Source organism: Centroberyx gerrardi, chromosome 18, assembly GCF_048128805.1.
Source record: "Centroberyx gerrardi isolate f3 chromosome 18, fCenGer3.hap1.cur.20231027, whole genome shotgun sequence".
Taxonomy (NCBI): Eukaryota; Metazoa; Chordata; class Actinopteri; order Beryciformes; family Berycidae; genus Centroberyx; species Centroberyx gerrardi.
In genome coordinates this window covers 21273391-21295947 of record NC_136014.1, presented here as the reverse complement: position 1 = coordinate 21295947, position 22557 = coordinate 21273391, and the positions used below count along the sequence as shown (strand labels likewise).

General features: G+C 40.8%; 1 protein-coding gene across 1 annotated transcript in view; it reads left to right on the top strand.

The window, feature by feature from the left end:
* The window catches only part of cnih3 (cornichon family AMPA receptor auxiliary protein 3), a 62874-nt gene that overhangs the window by 34886 nt on the left and 5431 nt on the right, over positions 1-22557 (top strand). Inside the window, 2 exon segments of the mRNA XM_071899277.2 lie at positions 21801-21913; positions 22101-22103. Of these exon segments, the coding sequence (XP_071755378.1) occupies positions 21801-21913; positions 22101-22103 (116 nt within the window).

The window sequence follows — 22557 nt, the reverse complement described above, 5'->3', positions numbered from 1 at the left end:
CTGCAGTTCACTTTGCTGTACTTCACAGAAAATAATTGGAGGCGGGACAGTCCCAGCTAAACACTGGCCCTGTGAGCCTGGCATGAGGTGACTTATGGAGATGTGAGGATGTCAGAACAATCCTAAAATGACCTTAAAATGTTTGAGTTGAGCAGATACAGTCAGGGTTATTAAAGTTTGGGATTTTTCACTAGTTTTCATTTTCATATAGTTTGCAATTTTTATTTCAACTTCAGTTTAGTTTTAGTTTGTTTTCAGTGGGTTTGGTAGTTTTGGTTTAGTTTTTATTGTTCATAAATGTTTTATTTAGTTCCAGTTTTAGTTTTTGTATTTTTAATTTGGGTGGTATTTTTTAAAGGTATCATGATAGAAGTTGAGAACAGGTATTATATGTTTGCAAAAGGTATTGTGTAATACAAACAAAATCTACAAAAAAATAACCAACCTTTCAATACATCCTGAACTAATTAAAGTTGGGCTCACTTGGTTTCATGCTGCACCAATGAAATGCACCAGCAGACTCAACAGCAATCTGAATTCAGACCATTTAGCTCAAAATAATCCCAAACGGGACTCTGACATTTTCTCCCGAGTATTTTTGAAATGATGCAACAGCCTGACAGAAAAAAAAAAACATAACAAATGCAATCCAATCTTATGGCATAGATAAAGCCTGTATGTGTGTATGTGACTGTGTGTGTGTATGATTCCTTCAGTGCAATCCCTCACCCAGGTGTGTGAAATTGCCAACTTCTCCAGCAGTCGGAATAATCAGGGCTTAGTATGCAAACAGCACCGCTTCCTTGATCCCACACACTGTTACCAGGAAAGAGGTAGAGAGAGAGAGAGAGGGAGAGAGAGAGACAGGTGAAGAGGAAGGTAGAGAAAGGAAAAAAAACATAGAAGAGAAAGAGAGAGAAGAAGTCAGGAGAGAGGAATAGAAAGAGAGAGAGGGGGAGAGTGGTGGAAAAGGGAAACTTCTCTCAACTAGCAATTGGCATCCACTGTTAAGCACTCTAGGAAATTAATATTAATAATGTGCTGCGTGCCTCGCATTGGAAACAGCACAGGGGTTGCGGGCACTCTGAAAATTGCATGACTGTTTTTAATGGTTATATATACTAGCGAAGGATGGTATGCTATACTTTGCATATATTTTTTTCATGCAATCTGCGCTTTTTTGATAGCAGCAGAGAGAGAGACGGGGGAGAGGGAGAGAGATGTAGCCATTGAAAAAGTCCATATTTTTACTGCACTTTTGCTCCATCATGAAGAAGAATTGTTCCGAAAAATCTAGTTTTGATCTCTTCTCAGCTGGAGCGTACCATAGTCTGGAAACTGGTTTGGTTTGGAGGCACTAGAGTTTTGTGTGACAATATACAATTGTTGTTTTCCTATAGACTAAATCAAACTAAACTAATATTCAAGAATTTATTGCAGTATATTATTGCAGGATGGATCCAGGGTGCACAAAAATGATATTCCAAAAGCCCATAATGGACCTGTAATAACTTATTTTATATGATTTCACATGGACTTTAATGGAGTTTAATAACAATTAAGTGGGTGACCTTCCATCCATCATCTACGTCTAGTTACTACTAGCTCATTCTTTTATCCATCTTCCATCTCTATCTATCAATCATCTATCCATCCATCCATCCCTCCATCCAGTTATAAGGTCATTCCTCTTCCATAGGGCTTCTCAGCAGGTGGGTTTCCTTTAATGACCAAGTGTAGCATTTGAGAACTGGAGCACTGCGGTACTCTGGTGTTCTCTCTCTCCAAGAATAAAAAGTCTGCTGGCCAGCCTACCTGCTGGAAGTTAAGTTAGATTCATGCCTCGGGCAAAACAGCATCCGAGTCCATTCTGAATACTTGAAAAGTCGTGAGGAACTCTTGGTTAACCGCTTGGTTGGCATGTGAGGTGAAAAACTTTGACTGTTTACGTGTATGACATGACAAGATAAATCAGTAAACCTTTAAATTATGGCCTCCTTATTTTCATAAATATGGTGTAATTAGATCATTGTAAAATGGTAATATATGATTAATGACAAGCTGTTACATAAAGTGAGAAACTGGCCATTCTCTTTTCATTCTTTAGTTTATTTAGTGGAAACTCAAGTAGGACAAGTAGATACTACAGAATTATAAGCCATGAGAAAAAGGAATCAGTCTTTAGTGTTGTTGTTTGGAAAATATAACACTTTCAAATATTACCAATAATATATATCATTTGGCACAATATCATTTTTATTATTTTGGCATTGACAATAGCCTTGATAGCACAGACCTTCTACTGCTATTCTGCTACTAAGAAAATGTGAAATGCCTCAGTTTTAAATGTTGATCACCTTTAACTTTACATCCTTGACAGTGTCATATTTATTTCAGAACTTAATTTCACATGTTGCTACCTGTTTCCAACAAGAGTGCAAACATATTGTATCACATTGGGTTCACACAAGATCACAGGTGATAACATCTCATCGTGTCATGATACCAGGATTTTCACCTCAATACCAATATTAAGTTTAATATCTAAAATTTTGATAATATACAGTAATTAAGAAAAACCTTCACACAGTGTGTCACCACACTTGACTTGGTCAGTTTTGTAATAACTTTTCCACAGGGGGTTTTGATGTCAGGTGGGTGCTTGTCTTTGTCGGCTCTGTAAGCAAAGCAGTTCCATATTTGGCACCAGTTTGTCTACCGGTTTAGGCGGACCAGGATCCAGTTCAAGATGTAGTGAACTCTTTGACGCTGTTGAATATTTTCAGCTGTTTGACTCCGACTGCCGCAGTCCGCTGTCAAGAGCCAGACTGACACTCTGTCTGGTCCAATCCTTCGTCTTTTAACTCTTCCAATCCACTCGTATTCGCCCGCAGGTGACGCTGAGATGGAATTTCAGCTTGCAGAACACATTTGGTGGAAGTATCGAGCGTTTATTAAATTCAGTATCGAATTCAATCTTTTGCAACGGAATTGAAGTAGTATTGAAATTTCGGTGATCGTGACAACACTGCTCATCACATATCACAAGTGAAGCACATGTTCCCGTGTGTTTTTTCACTGATGAATCAAGCACAGCTCAAACAGCTCCAACACAGGAAACTCTGACTATATGTAACTATGACGCTAGTGAAATATATTTGACCAGATGAGTTGGACACCGGATCCTCAGGCTCTACTCCTGTCTCGTTTCTCCTCATCACTCTTTCCCTCCTCTCCTCCCTGAAGCGCTGCAGGTCAGTGTCTCTGTCACTCTTCGTTCTAGAAAAGTTGTACTTTGCAAAGAGTTCCTGTCACTGGAACCCCCCCCCCACCCCCCCACCCCCCCAGACTTGGCGGTCCGGCCTTTATCTTACTTATTAATGTGAAATAGGATTCGCAGCTATTACGGTCAAGTCGATATATTCACCTCTATTAGCATCATTACGGCAGCTCCAGCGATGAGGAAGATGGTTTTGAGTAGGAGACCTGATGAACTCTGGATAAGTATTTTATTGTATAGAAGTATCAAAAGCTTAGTTAGCTGTTTCCTTCCTTTCTTCCTTCTTTCCTTCCTTCCTTCCTCCCTTCCTTTCCTTCCTTCCTCCCTTCCTTTCCTTTATCTCGCTGGGAATGTCAAGGTGAAGCTAGCTCCACGTTCCACTTCCAGCCAATCAGAGTTGAGGATGCAGAGGAGTGGGATATGTGGAGGGGGGGGTTGGGCGGTTGGGGTCCCCTGTGGTTGCCATGACGCTGGCTGTTATTCTTCAAAGGAGGAGCAGTACTTTTGAAGTTTCAGTACAAAGGTTCTCCTCCCTTCCTTACCTCTCTCTCTCTATCTCTATCTCTCCCTCTCTCTCTACCTCTCTCTCTCTCTCTCTCCACTCATTTACTCTGTCCATCATGCAGGTCACATCCACTTTCACTCGCTAAGTCTCTTTCTCATCCTTCTATCTCTATCTCTCTTTTGTTTTCTCTCTCTCTCATGCACACACACACACTCTCACACACACACATAACTGTTACATATCTATAGAGAAAACAACAGCTGGACATGCAGGTGATGTAGTTTGTGTGAAGTGTGTTGTCTGATGTGGGGTCACTGCGTACCTGTCTGCATGGTTTGATAAAACTCTGTGAAGCCTGCCGAGGTACAGGACACAAAGTAAAGCTGGCTGCACTGCGCAGATGGTGTCTCTGTTTGTGGGATTGTGTGTCCATATGTGTGTGTGTGTGTGTGTCCGTATGTATGTGTGTGTGTCTGGGTGTGCATTCTTGCTTGCATTTAGGTGTGTGTGCGTGAGAGAGACGGAGAGAGAGAGAGAGATGTGGAGATACAGAAGGACACGTTTCAACTGGGAATTTCTCTTCTTTTCTTTTATGGAAGGATGAATATTATGGAAAAAGCTAATATGGAATTTCCTTGACAAATGTATTCAAGGTAGATCATTAAATTAGATTGGAGAGACAGCAGGGGAAGAGAGGGACGCATTTTGACTGGAAATTCCTCTCTACCGTGCGTAGCGATCAGTGAATATTGCGAATGTTGAATCAATGTTCATCTCAGTGGCATCACTCACTTCGGTGGTTCTCAAAGTGGGTTCTGGGGACCCCCAGGGGTCCTCGAGGGGGTTCCAACGAGTCCCCACCAAAATGAGGAATAGCTTCATTTCACTATAATTTAATTCACTTAGAAATTGCCCCAATTATTCCAGGGAATATAAAAGAATGACTATTCTAATCACAGGTTTCACTCTCATTACTATTATCTCCCCATGTACAGTGTAGACAGTGAAACAAGTCAATACTAAATCGTCTATTTTGGGGTCTGTGACATGAAAATATATGGGAATAAAACGTGAGATCATGTCGAGGTGAACATGTGCGTGAATCAGCGTCACCATGCTGTTGCTTACCTGATGATTTTCTTCTGATAGAGCACATCTGGGATATTTTGTGCATGATGAAACAGCACGGTTATTGTCATAGAATTAGATCCTATAATTAGAATGAAACCTATTCTGTTTCTGCGGCTATTGTTCTCTGCCCCTCTCTGCAAGCGGCTGCCTGGTAACGGTTTATTTGAGGCAAAAACAGGGGAAGGACGGCGTATCTAATTGAGTCTTTCCCCTACACATCCAATTTGTGACATAAAGCTTAGCCTGCAACCAGTTACCGCCGCGCTCTCTCTCTCTCTCTTCTCTTTCTCTCACTTTGTTCTCAATGTCACTCTGTCCCACACTGTCATTCTTCTCTCTCTTCTCTTTTTGATGTTGGGACTTTCTATGTCTCGCATTGTCTCTATCTGTGTCTCTGTCTCTGTATAGCTGTCTGCAAGAGTGGAAGTAACTAATTACATTTACTCACGTAACTGTGATTATGTAGCTTATATTTGTGCACTTGTACTTTTTGGGGTATTTTTTTAAAGTCAGTTATAAGCATATTTTTACTGAAGTACTGTACTTTTAAATCACATCCATTACAGATTACAAATTTTGTGGCTCTCCATACGCAACAGAAACTGGACCAATGTTAAAGTGGCCAATTGTGGAGCCATTCACAGTGAACGATCAGTCAGCAAAGAAAAGAAGAGTAATCTGGCTTTACTTGGTTTGCGCTTTATTTTGTAATTTCCAATTTTTCCAATGAAAGAATCTAGTTTGAACTCTGTCCTCTCGTCCTTTTAGAATCACATGGAAAAGATCACATCTAAAAACGTTCTCTTTTCTAAAAAGTAACTCAGTAACTTTTACTACTTTTTACTTTTACTTAAGTAGATTTTAACACCAGTACTTTTACTTCTATTTGAAAGTAAAATATCAGCAAAGTAACAGTACTTCTACTTGAGTAGGACCTTCTAGTACTCCACCACTGTCTGTCTGTCTCTCACCTTAGACAGATACAGAACTGTATATAGCACTACAGTCTCATTTTCCTGCCCTAGCGGCTGCTCTATCCTCAGGCAATGTTTGTGTGAGTGTGTGTTCTGTGTGAATACTGTTTACTTTCTGACTGTTCAAACCCAACCAAGTTCTGCATCCTACCTCTGAGAGAGGCAGCTCTTGCTATACAGGGAGATAGGTGTGTGTATTTTGAGTTTATTTGAGTGTGTGCGGGTGTGTTTGTGTGTGTGTTAGAGACTGCCATAGAAAGTTTTGTTTGTATTTGTTTGTATTTAGATTTCTGTAGCTGACCCTGAACTCTGACCTCCCTGTGGAAGTGGACAAGCAAAAGCCAAATTTCCCTATAGGGATCAATAAATTATGACATTTTATTATATCATGTGGTTGAAGTAAAATGTATAATCAGTTTGTCCTCATAAAGGTAATTAAATACATAGATCATCATAGGGAAAACTCTCTGAGACACGATAATGCTAGATGCAGATACAGTGTTTTAGCTAGGGGCAAAGCTGTTGGGTGATGGAGGCGTAGCTGCGTTACTGCTGCACCATTGCTCCATTTCCAAAGCAATTGTTTGGAAAATTCAAACTGTGTTCTCTTTTCAGCCATCCAAAGGCACAAGGAACATTCTGGTACCCAGTTATTTCAGAAACATTATTTTTGAGTTGGAGTGGGGAGCCAATTAGGTTTAGGTTTAGTTTATTGGCACATACAAATAATGAAAACTAAAAAAAAAGACAAAAGAAATGAAAGAAAGAAAGAAAGTAAAATGGTGTAGGTGACATAAAGAAACCACGAGGGGCTTAAACATATCACCCCAAAATATATATATATATATTTTTTTTTTAAATCAAGATGACAATCAGGCAACAGGAACCAAATGACATGAAAACTCAACACAGGGAGAATTAAGAGAATGAGGAGATTATTTACATGTGCTGTGTGGTTATACCAAACCCCTCAATGTAACGTCTATGGGAATATGTGCTAGCATGGCAAATATTTCACCAGAAGTAGCCAAGCTAGCTAGCTGCAAGCTCACATTTGGCTTTGCCTTGCTAGACCAATGTTGGTCTACTGTTTTTAAAGAAATACATCAAGTTTTTGAGAGGTTGGCTTGTCGGTCAAGTTACCTGTTAAGTGATGAGAACATAGACATCACCCATGTGGCCCCAGTAGATAATCTGCTCCAGTGCTAAAACACTTTAGCATACACTATGTTCAGTGATAGACGACTAGCATGACCTTAACAGCGAGAAAATGAGAACTTGTAACAGCTGTAAAGTTAAATGCTGAAAAATCTTAAATGATATGTGGCTAAGTCTGCCAGTTTTGTGTAGTAGATTGGGTAAAATTGACACAAAATATGATTAAAAAAATGAATAATTAAATAAATAATGCACTGTTTTGAACTACCAGGGACTACTTTTCTTGTTTACACAGGAAGTTAACATGGTGGGAAATGGGAGACTGTTTACAGCTAAATTTCGCTATGCAGTGGATGAATACGTGGTTGCACACCAGAAATAGTTCCAAAAATAAACCTGGCCACATCAGCTATATTGAGTTAATGATAATTCATTTTTAAAATTAATGAATCTACAGACCATATAATAAAAATTACTAACAAACATGTATTATTAAAATGTCAGTCACCTACTATCATTGAACAAAGTGTATGCTTAAGAGCATGTAGCACCAGAGTGAATGATCTCCCAGCAACATATGAATGTTTTTGGTGTCCTCATCACTTAACAGTAAGTTGTCCAATGGACCAAACTCCTTTTGAGAAAGACTTCTCTACCACAGCCAACACTAGGAAGTGCCCCGCTCTGCATCCTGTGACGTCTCCAATGGCTGTATACCAATGTACTCCTTTTTCTGAGTCGGACAGGCTGTAATCAAGTGGCATGGCGAGGCCTGTTGTGGTTGGCAAAGACGAGGGGATGCAGAGGAGCGGGTGGGACGGAAGGACTCATTAGCTTGTCACCGAGTCTGTGAGTCTATGAGCTGAGAGGCCAAATAGAGAGAGGAGGAGGAGGGAGAGAAGAGGAGAGAAAGAGAGAGCTAAAAGAGATAAGACAGGGAAGAGAAAGAGATATACTTGTTTTGCACATGGAGTCTTGTAGGTACAACATGGCACTAACACCACCTGGGTTAATGGTTTGATTCCAACCAGAGAATCTGGTATAAATCTGGTATAAATCTCCCATTATCACATTAGTGGATACGTTACTCCCATGTGTCTTATAAACAAATTTGGAGAAAGAGATTGTTGGAGGTGGCGTTCTATTGTACTCATAACTAAATCCTCAAAATCCCATTTCTCACATGTTCTTGTTTGAAAGCACAGAGTACAATAGAGAGAACATAACCTTCTGCTGTTGTAACTACACAGCATAGCCAACCAAGTGTGCTCTTTTTCTACAACAGACAGGCGACAAAATGTAAATGGATGCTCACAGAAGACTGAGGAGCTCCTGTGGTGACGGGTGTCTCCAATTTATTTGTTTTTGTCAAAAACACTTAGCTTGTGCATTCTTTCTACAACTGTCTTATCTCTGACCCTGTCGCATACTTTCATCTGAGACATGACTGCGTGTGTGTGTGTGTGTGTGTGTGTGTGTGTGTGTGTGTGTAAGACAGTAGTGTCTAATGACAGTCCTGTGCATTGTCTAAAGTCAAACAGAGCTATCCTACCTGGCAACCCTCACCTGAACACTCATTATTCAGTTGAAGCGTTTCAATCCAAAATGAGACATCAAACATTTAAAAAAAAAAAAAATGTGACCTATTCTGATGAAATGACTGCTGACATCAAACTTATTATAGAAAAACATTAAAGTTAGTAGTTATTTGAGGACATTTGCAAAGAAAATTCTATAATTTTTTTAAGGTGGAATCTCAAAATGATATACAGTGTTTTGGGATAAATCTCTTAATTTATTTATCCAGATGGAGTTTGTCCCAGTGACCATAATTTCTATCCCAGCTGAAGGCAATGTTGCTCATCTCGGTAGCCTCAGAATTTCACCCGTGTGCGTCACGGCTCTTAGACTACACTGTGACCTGGGGCTGCTGTCATCACCAGCTCCTGCTGAACGGGAATTTCATCAACTCAATTGCAAAAAGAAGAGTCTTCCAATTTCATGCCTATCATTCCTGCCCTCTGGGTGAGAGGGCATCGGCGGAGTGGCTGTGAATACTGCCGGAGCTCAGTTTATTTAAGTTGAATGAGCGGACCCTTTGATGTCGCAGCTCAAGGGAAGCTGGTCTTTCAGAGGCTCGGCAATGAATGAAAGCAATATGTAAAATATCTCAGCCGTGTGGCGAAAACCTAAAATCTCGAAAATGTCAACTTCTCGGTAATTGTGCAACCGACTCCATTTTTAAAACAACCACCCTACATTTTAGATTGATGACCATGCATGTTTTTTAAATTATAGAAATGGTTTTGAAGGTTTTTCATAAAATCCAGGGTCATACAATTGTCTCACCCCACACAAGACCTTGGTTTGCTTCTATTCAAGAAATTCACCAAAATTTAAAGGTCCACTATTACAGGAATTCAAATTTACCTTTATTTATACACATATATGATCAAAGATGTTTAATAAAGACATCGTTAAATTTGCTTTTATTTGAGTGGTTAAATTTTAAGTTATTCCATTTTCAAAAATCCCAGGTTAGGGTTAGGTTAGGTTAGGGTTGAACGGCATTCAACGCATCACATCACAACTGGATGAATCCTTCAAATCAAGCCAGTTTACAGCATTTGACCAGGAAAGCCTCCAATCAGCAGGTTTACCTAATTTCATTCACTTTAACTAATTCAATTCTACTTTTAATTAAACTGTATCTATTTACAGAACATCATGAAGAACATTATTCTTATCCTGAGCCATGGTATATTTGAAAACAAAATCAAGAAAACTGAATAATTTGGGACCTTGAAGTTACAAGGTTTTCACTTGACAGCAGCAATACGGCATTAGGAAGATGCCAAGTTATTAAATCTGTGGTCTGAAATTGTGTCCTTTTGATGAATCTGTGTGAATTTGGATGAAGTGAGGAATCTAAATGAATACATCTGAGAGCATGAGCACATATGGAAAGTATGTTCCATATGTTAGCATGTTCCCTACCTAACAGAGGCCTTATTATTATGCCTTTGTGTCCAACTTTTCATCTGAATTCTGTTTGAACAACTAAATGAAGCGTGCGGGTCCCTGCACCGCGGCATCTCGGAGGAATACGAATCTTTTAAAGGGCGTAAAATATGTATAATTATTTTTTGCTGAGCTTAATTACAGTTGCCTGTTCTGAAGGGAGGGTTGAGACAGTAATTGGCGAGTAGGTCTTTTTTGATCTCAGGCAGTGGAGGAAAAATTGCTGCAGCTAAAATGAGCATCCGAGCTACATCCAGATGAAGAGCGGACGCAAATGAACAAGGCGGAGAAGAGTGTCATGCACTTGATTGTGTGTACGTTACATGTGGGAGACTGCAGAGAAGGAGAGGGCCATAAGTTTCCTGGCTGCCTGGGTGGCTACTGCATATCTTTTTTAATCGTTCTTTTATCTCGTTTGTGCCGTAATGTCTTGATCTTAGAGGACAAATCAACACAAAAAATAATTTGCATTAATAGGAAGCCTTTGAAGCAAACCATCTTCATTTATTTATCCTTTATCCATCTTGCATTAGTACTGCAGACAATTATTTCATGAACGTTATACAGTAGAACCAAAAGTAGTATCATGGAACACAAAACTTTGATGCCTCTCAACTGACTCCTTCTAACTTGCAATGTGAGAAAAGAGAGCAAAACTTGATTTTTCCAAACGGTTCCTTTCATTTGGATTGAACCAAAGCAGCAGCAGCAGTTGAGCAAGCATTCACTCTGACAGGTTAGCTGTCTTTCAGTATCATAACACAGCAGCCTGTTTGCCAAAATGTTTTGTTAGCATTATCCACACTTAATAAATTCCACACAAAAGCTGCTTTGCCAGCTCAATGTAGTTGTAACTAATATATTTGCTGGCAAAAAATAATTGGATTGGCCATAGATTAATTAAAGTATAATAATACATAGATTACCCACTGCAGTTGCAAATCTTCCACATTAGCAAAACGGTAACACTTCACTCAATACGAGGTGAGAGAGCGTTGTTTGGTGTTAGAAGTTAAATGTGTGACGGCTGACTGACTGACTGACTGACTGCTTATCGACCTGAATTTGGCCGGACATTGGAAAAATGTGGCTGTAATATGTGGCTCTGACATTTAATTTTGTCAGTTAAATAATCAAATGGTTCAGGCAGTAGCCTATAATCAATTGGGCCACACTTAGTCACTTGCTCCATCCTTGCTGAGCCAGGATTGTCTCTTGTGTTGATACTACCAGCTGAGATTTCCCTGTTGGTGCGATGGGTAGCGTTGTTGCCTGGAGAACATGAGGTCCTGGGGTCACGCCTGGTCCCCACCAACGCCGCACTGGTGTCAGAAGTGGGACGGTGAAATAAAGGCCATCAGAGAGGTGTGTCAGTGCAAGAGGTTCGGGTTGAGGGATGCCATAGTTGCCGTGGGACATGCTCTCCCATTCGGTAGGGGTAGTGTAGCATCTCTGGAAGGGCCTGCTAACTACTCCACTAAATAGAATATCCCTGTTCGTATAGTCGTAGCATTGTTGCTTGGGGTGCATGAGGTCCCAGGTTTGTGCCTGGTCCCCTTTGGACACTAGAGTACATTACTTCTGATTGGCAGAGCTGACTGTGCAGGCTCTTTAATGTTATACCCATGCTACCAATGTGTCAGGAACAAGCCGTAGACTGACTGAAGGAATATGGATGCAGTGATGAAAGCTGTCTTCAGTCTGCACTGTAGGAGCGAACATCAGTGGCTGCGTCTGTCTAGATTGTTTCCTATATCCGTGGTTTGAACACAGGTTCCACTTGCAGGAACCCAAAGATCTGCCAGTCAGCCAAATGAAAATCAGAGAGTTCAGCCAACGGTTAAATCTCAGTATCAAAGTTCATCGCCACCCTCTCCTGTTGGGAGCCGTGGTCTCATGCCTGCTCAGTGGTGCTAATTTGCTGCTGCACAACCAGGTGGGAGACAAACCACGAGTCAGCGTGAACGGGGTGAGATGAGGAGCGGCGAAAAGTGGGCTGTGAGGTCGGTTTGTTTGCTCAGCTGCATGCAAAACAGTTACATCCGCACTCTCCCTCTTTCTCTCTCTTTCATTCTCTCTCTATTTATTTATTTCCCTCATTAGTTCTCAGTGTTGCTCAGTGACCTGGTGCGCGCACCTCGTGTCCCTTAGGGGAGCTGCCTGAAAAGTCACATTTCAAAAGCTCTCCAGCCTCTTTTCAATTGTGAGTGAGCGCACTCCGTGGCGGGAGGCCTCGCTAATTGGACCTGGAGAGGTTGAGGCCGAGCCGAGGCGGCCCTGTCAGGTTCCACTTGGGCTCTGAAAGGGAGCGTGGGCCGCAGCTCTCATTTACAATATTGGATGGTGATTTGTAGTAAGAGGTCTGGGAGCTGTTTGCCTCAGCCCACAGTTAATGAGAGGGAAAAGAGCAGGCGAAAGTGAACAAGCAGGGACACTTCAAGCAGGAAAGTGAAGGTGGATGAAATACAGGTTTGCTGCAAGGAGAGGGGGAGAGGCAAAAGGTGAAACGGAAGGCGGTTGTTACCACTGGGTTATGGAAATGTAACCCGAATCTATTATTTAACATCTTTCACACAGGAATATACGGATGTGCTGTGTAAAAGTGGCCGCTTTCACTCTTAGTCAATGCACAGATGACGCTTTTTTGACACTGATTTGACGTGCTGGGCGGTGCCAGAGCTTTCGGCTGCCACACCCACGAAATAGGCAACACATTTTGGAGCTCTGCCCACATTAGGAAAGCAATGCAATAAGAAAATCAACTTTAATGCTTGTTATTTAGCAAGAAAATGAAGAAAATGAACATATGCAATGATGTAAAACATGCAAAATTCAGTGTGAGATGCAGTACATTGGCTAACTAAAAGAAGAGCAAGTCAGTTTAGGTCAAGCTTGCAGCAAGTATGCAACCCAGTAAAGTTCTCTAGTCTCATTCCTTCAGTGTCAGATTTCCCAACTGAGAACAAAACAGATCCCTCTGATCTAATTGTGCCTGGCCAGGATTTTTGTCTGCATGACACCCTGCAGATAACAACTACAGGAATAGTCTGGTGCCTTTCTTCAAATAAATCAGCAGAAATGACTCATCGCAGGGTCAAGACGGCAATCTGAACCATTAGTACAGTATCATAGTCAGCGAATCGCTAATCCATTCACAAGTCAGCAATTTTCTGCAGGCAGATACTTTTAAAAGTGCACTAGTTCTAATGTACTATCACTAAAACTGACCATCTAGTCTTGTATGGAGAATTACATAATCTGTTTTCCAATGTGCTGCTGTCCTTTAAAGCTTGGCTCATTCGTTCTGCAGCCAACATTTTATACACTTTACCAGCAGATGGCAACATGATGAGGGATGAGAGATGTCACTGCGCCTCCTGGAGGCCAAATAGAGAATAGCTGTTCAATTCCACATATGTTATTTGAGACTGGTTGAGGTCATTTAGAGGCAGTTCCACACTACAACCTCACCGCAGGTCACTACTCCAGAAAAAACGTCGTGAAAAGTCGGTCGGTCACTTTTACTTTTACTAAATTGTTCCAAGTGTTGTGCATTTTAGCTACAGTATCCTTTATCCTGCCTCAAACACCATTGAAGCCGGTCTAACTAGACCAGAAACACGCTGACCTGTGCCTCAACTTATCCCAGATGCTGCTAACTTAATTTGACTGCATCTATACAGTATAGACCTATCTATATAGTAATACAAGTGTCTCATAGGCCTTATGTTACCTTGATCACACTAGGGACTTAAATTAAAAACAAAGTGGAAAAAATGCAGATTGGTCCATTCCTATCACTCAAAGCAACCAATCACACTACTGCAAAGTATAAGAGACATAAGCTGGACCAATCAGCATGAGCAGAAAATGGTATTGAGGAAGATGATTGTTTTTACGACTGTCTCCTGTTTTTCTACTACCTGACCATTCCCCATGTCCCTGCTCTAGGCCCCATGTGTTAGAGTGTTTATACTGGCTTCTTCTGTGGTGAGCTGAACTATCACTGCAGGGAAAGATACCAAGGAAAAGACAGATTACGCTGCTCTTTGCACACTGTTCTCTCTGTGTGTATGGCTGGAGTGGACCGCTCAAACCTCGCCAGCCACATTCATTTTAAACTGTGATAAGATGGCTGTGTCCAGTTGTGGAAAATTAATGGATACCTTCCAGCCAATCAGAATGGAACGAATCACTCAGGCCATGGTAAAAGGGGAGAGATACTGTATTTGTTCTATGTTTTATTATTTCTTTTTTTATTTATTTGCCTCTCAGAGATACAGTATGTCACTGATACACAACAGAGAGAAATTAATGAATGCAGCATATTTCCCGGATTCTTGGGGAGTTTTACCTATGACTTTATTTCAGAGTTTATTACATTACATTTATACTTACATTAAGGGCATTTGCTCTTATAGAAACAGTAGAATAAGGTTCAATTCCGAGATCCTCAACATTAGAAGCAACCGACAATAAGCAGTGCAAGTGTAAGGCATTCCTGACAACATTCCTGTGAGAGAAGTGCTAGTAAAACAAATTAAAATAAGAGCTCAGGTTGTTGTTTACAGGCATTGCCAATGTGAGCAAATCTTTCACATCCTTAAAATACATGTAAGACACCTTCAGCTGTCACATGCTGTTGTCTCAAACACTGAGTCAGTCAGTTTGAGAGTGAAAAACGGTAGAAAACACGAGAGAAAATGTTAAAAAGTCAGTAAGGGGATGATTAGTGGGGTTTTAAGAATATAGAGAGTGATTATAGAGTGGGATTTAAAGACAGGAGGTTTTAAAATATTTACTTTTGCAGAATAGCAACCTAGATATAGAGGCATATTTTAGTATTGTGAGCCAGATTTGGCCTTTTTTGCTGTTGACAGTAGCCAGTAAAGACCCAGAGTTAAAAGCTCCCAGTCAGACTTGTCACAGCTAGATTCAGCTTTTGATATAAAATCCATACCACACTCCAGATGAATCAGCAGCAAAAAAGACCGACTGTCCCAGCACTTATGCCTTTTACTGAAAAAGCTGTAACTCCCCATTCCTCGCTGTCCTCTTTCTCATTTTCCCTTGCTTTCCTTCTTTTTCACACCTCATCCCTCTCTCTCTCTCACCCTGCTGCTCCTTGCTCACACCATGATACATAATTCATGCAAAAATACCAGGATTTTTGCAGGGTGTTCTGGTGGCTCAGCAGACTGAGACGCAAACCGTGTATTTTCAGTATTGTGGATGTGAATCTGGTTGATGCCCTTTTTTTTTTTTTTTTGCGTGTCACCTCCTCTCTTCCCCCATGTTTCCTGTCACTTGCTGCTGTATGCTGTCTAGCAAAGCAGAAATTCCTGAATAAAAAAGAAAAATAGTGGATTTCTTTTGAAGTAGAATCACCATCAGATTCATCTCAGTTGCCAAGTACAATAGAGGTACAGAAATTTGTTTTGGTGACATCAACAAATAACATAGGAGCATAAGCAGGAATGTAGTGGAGGGTAAACCCAGCTAAGCTCCTTTTACCTTTACTTTTAACGTTTTATTTGTGCACAGCAAATTCTCCAGTGTGAATAAGTGTTGGTTTTTGACAATTGGTTTGAGTTGACAAGAGTTGATTGGAGAGCTGTTTGTTCACTCAGAGCTGATATTTGCTCTGGGGCGGCTGTTCAAAACCTAAAAAGTGTTCAATTAACTCTGATGGATCTGGATTTATATAAATGCTGGCATAGTGTTGACTTTTAAACTCTCAGAGTTAAATTAACAATGACAATTTTGCTGTGGTAAATAGAGTTTACCTAGCTTTTCAGGCTGATTTCCATAATACTACAGTAAGTGGTATCAACTGATTTAAGTTATATGAATATTGGGGAAAAAACATGAATTAATGCTTTTTGGCAATACAGTAGGCATGGGACGATATATCGAAATTCAATATATCGCAATACAAAACTGTGACAATATGTATCACGGGGCAGAAAAATGAATCGCGATATTAGCTCTCCATTGAAATTATATTATTTGCACTTTGTAATGACATTTTTAAATTGTTGTTTACATTCTAGCGAGCCAATGCCACCGCTAGAAAGATTTATGGCTCAGAAATAAACATAATTCTGCACAGTCAGACTTTGTTGTCATTGAACTTCTATTTATTACATCGTATTGAATCGTGAACTTTTCTTCACATTGGTTGTACTGTATGATGAACACTTACTGGAGTTCATAGTTTAGCCGCTTTTTTCATTTTCCACTACATAACTGAACATAAGTATATACAGGCACACATGGTACAGGAACATCAGCTTTCAACTCAAGGAGACAGTGCAAAACATCCAGCAACTATTTATAGATTTACATACATACATACATACATATATATATACATTCAGCATTCTATCACGGTCAGGCAGCATGGCATCTACAGTACAGTTGCAGCTGTGCAGAGTGTCCAGTAGTGACACTGTGTATTGTAGGATAGCTGTACTGAGTCGGATGGAAAGCAAAAAATAGATTCCCACTTGAATGAACCCTTGTCAGGGTTGCAGTAGCGAAGCTGCTGGGTGGATCAGATGGGTGTAAGGGCGGCCCCCGGGCACCCCAGCCACAGAAACACATCTCCAGTCCCAGCCAGGCGCAGTCCCAGATGGGTCCCCCTGTCAACACACACACACACACACACACACACACACAGCTTCAGAAGATCCGCTCAGACAGTCTGCGATTAGAGGAAGAAAATAGTTGTTATTCATTTGTATGGAAATTTAATGCATATGCTTCAGCACACACGCACACATGCACACACACACACACACACACACACACACACACACACCTCTGCTGAGCATTTATACTGTATGAAGTCACTGCAGGGTCGCCAGCAGTGCCCCGCTTAGTTTAATAATTGTTTGATTTGCATTTGTTGTTGGTAATTTTTCCGCTTTTTACATCCTGGTGTACTCTCTGTGTGTTTATGTGTGTGTGTGTGTGTGTGTGTGTGTGTGTGTGTTTCCATATGTCTGTCAGGAACCAACATATCTTCACAACTGAGCCATGAAAAAAACAACAACATAATGCTCAGGGGGATTGTCGGAAAAAAAATGAGGCAAGGCCTGGACCTGGAGGGGCTTAGGTGATGACACTGAAAAAATATGTCTAGCATGTTTGTAACACTTTATAAACACAGCTCCTGTTTTTTTTTCATATAATACAATGTAATTGACTGATGTGTCAAAATGTAACATTTTGACACATCAGCTGTTCCTAAAATTAGGCCTGACCATTCAGCTGACCTTGACTGAACACTTGCTGGTCAGATTGTTGGATTTAAACAAGTGCAAATGGAGCCAGTGGCCATTCTCCTTTCTGCTCAAACTGAATAACATTTCATAATTTACCATGTATTTTATTTCAGTGTAATTACTGCAATTACAGCTATAAGGAAGCTGTAATTTGAAAGGGAGTATAGTATAGTATATATGCTTGACTATTACAGGATAATGACTTAAAACATGACACACGTTGATGCTGGGCGGTGACAAAACCATGCAGTACACTAGCATCTAAACCTTTACATGCTACAACACTGCTTTTTAACCATCTTACATTCATAGTCAAGCCTTCTTGGGGACACGAGGCTGTTTTCATCATGTTTTCCGTGCTTACCACCGACAGTTGTGTTTTCGCCGCTCATGCTTTATGTACTTCATGAGTGTAGCGTGGTTGTTCTGGATCATGTTTGTGCCTTCGACTGAGTGCTCTCCGCCAACGTACAGTAGGGATTTGAAAGAGAGGGGGACAGAATGTAAAGCTTTGTGTGACTATTTGTTTTTTAATGAGCTTTTTGTCTGTGTGGGGAGGGGAGTGTCTCTGTGTGTGTGTGTATGTGGGGAGAGGGGGTGTGTGTGTGTGTGTGTGTGTGCATGTGTCCTCTCATCCATGGACATATGTATGTGTGTGTGTGTGTGTGCATGCTGTATATGTGCCTCTACCACATGCGTGAAAGCAAATGGATATATTTAGTTTTTGTCTGAGCAGCAGTTTTCTCGTCTCCCGCTGTTGAAGAGCTATTCAGTGAAAATGTGTTTTTCTGTTATTAGGAGGCATGTAGCCACGTGAATAATGCATCGTGAACACTGCCTCTTTATGGCAGCATATACAATAATGTTCAAGGCCAGGCGGCTCAGAATGGGACCATAATGTGTTGGAGCGTAGACTGTTAAATATACATGAGTGGTGAAGGGGCTTGCTTTGTGAATAGCATTAACTATAGTGTTGAAAAGCTACATTTCACTGCACTAGAACATTTTCATGTTTTAGCACGCATAGTTCTCAGGTGAATCACCAATATTGGGGTCATTCAGGTGTTTGTAGGGATTAATACAGCAGGCGGTTTCAGTCAAACAATCTGATTGGTCAAAGACCCTTGAAGTGTGGCTAGCCGTGTTTTGCTGATTGGTGGTAATCTGCGACGTCCTCATTTTTTTAGGTTTTGGTAAGATCTTTGGTGCTAAGCGGTCATTGCTCTTGCACTTCCCAGAGATCACCTGTCAATCAAACAGCGTGTCCAGTACTGTGACGTCTTGTTCCTTGGATTTTCTGTTGATGAAGTTTGAGCGAAAAGTGGCTTGTTTGAAATAAATACTGTATAAGAAGAAGAAGAATCTCATATATTATCTCTTTAAGATGTTCTATTGTTGTAACTGTTGGTTGTGTTTATGTTTATATAACCCTCTTTTGCTATGTTTGTTGTATGTATGTTTTGCTATGTTCGTATTTATTGATCTTATAATTATCAGTGATGATCCATTCTAATTCTATGGTGAATGGACTAAATTTAGAATCGGTGTAGACGTGTTTCTGGCGTGTTTCAAGATGTTTCAAGATGTCTGACACTATTCAACTTGTTGTTGAAATATTGGGGAATGTGCATTCATGAACTCATATGGAAGTTTACATGTTAAGGGTTCTACAAAAGTGAAACACCACTTAAACTTTGCTGGATGACAAATCAGAGCAGATCTCTCCAATGACCGCGCTCTCTTCATCTCACTCTTGAAAACAGCACTGCCTCCCCCTCTCCCTCCCACACTATAGTTTTTGTTTCTGTCTGTCTGTCTATCTATCTACAGTATGTCCCCTTTTTTTCCCTCATACTTTAAGCACTTCAAAAGGTTTTCCTTTTTTCCAATAATGCATACATTACTTCTAACAGGGTAACTGTGTAGCGTTAAGGGCTTGAAATGCTGATTTTGTGTGGAGGTGCACCGCTTTTCCCACAATGCTCAGGACAGGATAAGATCTCTAGGGAATTAAAGTAACACACACACTTATACACACATACACAAATACACCCCTTCTTTCTCCTTTTCACGATGTGTGGTTGTAAGTGTACATAGGTACTATATTATGCCATTGAGTGCCATTTAATATGCTCAAAGTATGCTACATGTCCATGTACCTCGGTCAGCAATATGCAGACTGATGATGCTTAAGTGAATTAGACTAACACTTCAAAACACTGAACTGTTATGCCTGACTATCTCACCCATGTTAAAAGAATAGCCAACTATAATCTGCAGTTTCTCATTAAAATGGATATTTTTGAGAATAACATCACTAAACTCTGAGAAACTGAAGTCATTTCTATGCTGAGAGAAACCTGTCTGATGATCCCAACAGCTGTTTTATGTGGGGTGGGATTGAAAAATGACTATACCAGGGGTGTGATCCTATCAAAAAGTGACATTATTTTCAGATACTAACAGCCTATGGGCAAAGGTAACGCCCACACAGCCCTTCTGAATTGTATCACTTTAGAAAATGCTCCCTAAGTTTAATTTTATTACACTTACTGAATATTAAGAGTGCTCAAATCTTGTAGTACTAATGTAGTACACACCAGTGACATTTAATAAAAAGGACACATTTGTAAATATTGCTGTCACTCCCTTTAAGGTGCATTTTAGTTGGCTGCAAATCTAAGCCTAGTAGAGGTTTCTGGCACAACTTCACCTACTTCCAAGGTGCATGAAGAAGGGAAAAAGGTCTAAAAAGGCAAAAACTCCAGCAACACTTGTAGTATATAGAACAACTTTATAGATAGACCAACGCGTTTCGGCTTGTGGCCTTCATCAGGGCAAATCTAAGCCTACCTTTGCAACACGTTGAGCGGCGTAACTTTGCATTACCTGCACATCTGATTCAAACCATCGCCTCCAACAATCATTCACACAATATTTACGATACTCCCTTTGAGCCAAAGTGCAAGCTTTTTATTATGACTCATTGTAAAACTGTGCAGATATACTGTAAGCTTCTTTTAACTTACTCCCAAGTTTTTATTTCACAGAGAGTTGGAAAATGACAGATGTGGCTTGTTGCTAAAGAGGGGAAGGAGGGGGGGGATTGGATAAGAATTCCTAACGACTCTCACACATAATCTCACACGTCCTGGTTGCCAGGAGGTCGTCTCAAGCCTCCCATGTTTGGAGGGCCTGGTCCTAGAGTTATTATGATAATGAGTGGTGGAGCCCTGCCATCAGTGTGTTTCCCATTGTGGAGCTAAGCTCTCCGTAATCTAGATGGAGGCATTTAGCCGCTTGGAATGCATACACTAGACAGATTTACGGTGGCTAAATATAGGCTATGCTAAGGATTTGAATGCTAATGATGATGCTTGAGGTGTTTCTTACACCTGTGGGCATTGAAATGAGTATGTGATGGAGTATCTGTTGACTAAGTTTAGTTTGGATTTCATTTTGTTTAATTCCATGCAGATACAGTGATCATATTAGAACAAGAGTAGTGTGTGAGGGAGGTTGAGAAAGCTTCTGAATTATATATAGATAAAAAGGACAGTATGGTAATTTCCAGCAATATCTGCATTTGCCATTTATCTCACTCAAAGAGAGAACAGTCTTTCCACTGTTTACCTTCTTGCTCCTGTACCTTTGCCAAACTTTCTTGCACTTAACAATTACTTTCTGGCATTTAAACACTCATTTTTAGCAGACACTCTCACCCTATCCAACTTACAGTACAATGAGTACATCAGTAGAATAAGTTCACATTCAAGTATCACCAACATTGCCAGCAAACCAATGAGGGACAAAATCAGTGCGAGAGAGAAAATGCCATGGCAGTAAAATACGCTTCCTATAAAAGCACTTAAACACTCACAGACCAATTAATGAGACAGATCATTTCAACAAGTTGGCCTAAGTGGTTAAGTGTGCAGTAAACCAACAGTTTTCATGGACATTTATTCCCTGCACTTTGCCAGCACCTCTAAGATCTACATCGATGCACAAGACACGGCGCTGTTATTAAAATATATTGCAGTCTCATCATGTAATATTCATGTATCATCAGCAACGCAGTAAAGAGGCGCTAGTGGGGAAGATTTAGAGCCAAGCCCGAGAGTTGGTGTTTGTGTGCGCTCTGGCACGACGCCTGGCTCTCTGCTTCTTGTCATTATGAGGTTCTTCAGTTTTCTATCAATGATTAAAATCTGAGTAATCAATCAAACCCCTCTCTTCCCTCTGCTTCTCTTCTCTCTGACTCATCCTCCTCTTCCTCTCCCTCCTTTCGTATCTCTTTCCTGCTCTAACACCCATATTTCTCTCTATCTTCTTCTCCTGCTTCACCCTCTACAATCCCCCTCTTTCTCCCTGCATCAACTTCTATCCCTGCTCCCCTCTTTCTCTCTGCTTCTATCTTTCCTTTCCTTCCTCTTCTATAGTTGGTGCTACCAGAATACTCCATCCATGGGCTCTTCTGCATCATGTTCCTGTGCGCCCAGGAGTGGCTAACTGTGGGGCTCAACATCCCCCTGCTCTTCTACAACACATGGAGGTAACTATCCAATCCACCATAGGCGCGTGTGTGTGTGTGTGTGTGTTCTTGTATTTCTAGGCTTATGAAGATCAAATGTCATCACAAGGATAGAGAATAGACTGTAAAAAAAGATGGATGTAGCGAGTGTGAAGTCACCCATTGGTTTCTGAAAGGCCGTTTTGAAGCCTGGAGATTGTGTTTATAGTCGGTGCCATGTTGACATTTTTTGGAGCCAGAGCAGCCAAAGTGAGGCTGAGGGTGAAGTTTGGGACGTCTGCAGAGCTGCATCACCGCCTAATATTGGCCCCAAATTGGTGACCTGTCGATCAAATCGCCATTTGGACACACATCAGAAGAAGTGAAAGCTACTGAGACCATAACCATGTTGAAAAAATTTACTGACTTTATATTTTTTGTGAGAAGTTGGGTTGTTGTCCCATTGACTTGCATGGAGTTGGGCAGTTTGGAGTCTTTTTGGAGCCCTATAGGGACGTTAGAGGAATTGCCGCGACCGCCACTTGCTTATTGGCTTCAAAATTCACCCGTAGTTTTGGCCACTTTGGATAGAGAGATGTGGAAAAACATCCAAAGTGAGGACAGTTTTGCCAGTCCTCACTATTTAAGCGATTACTTTAGGGTTAGAGCTTGGGGTTAGAGTTGGC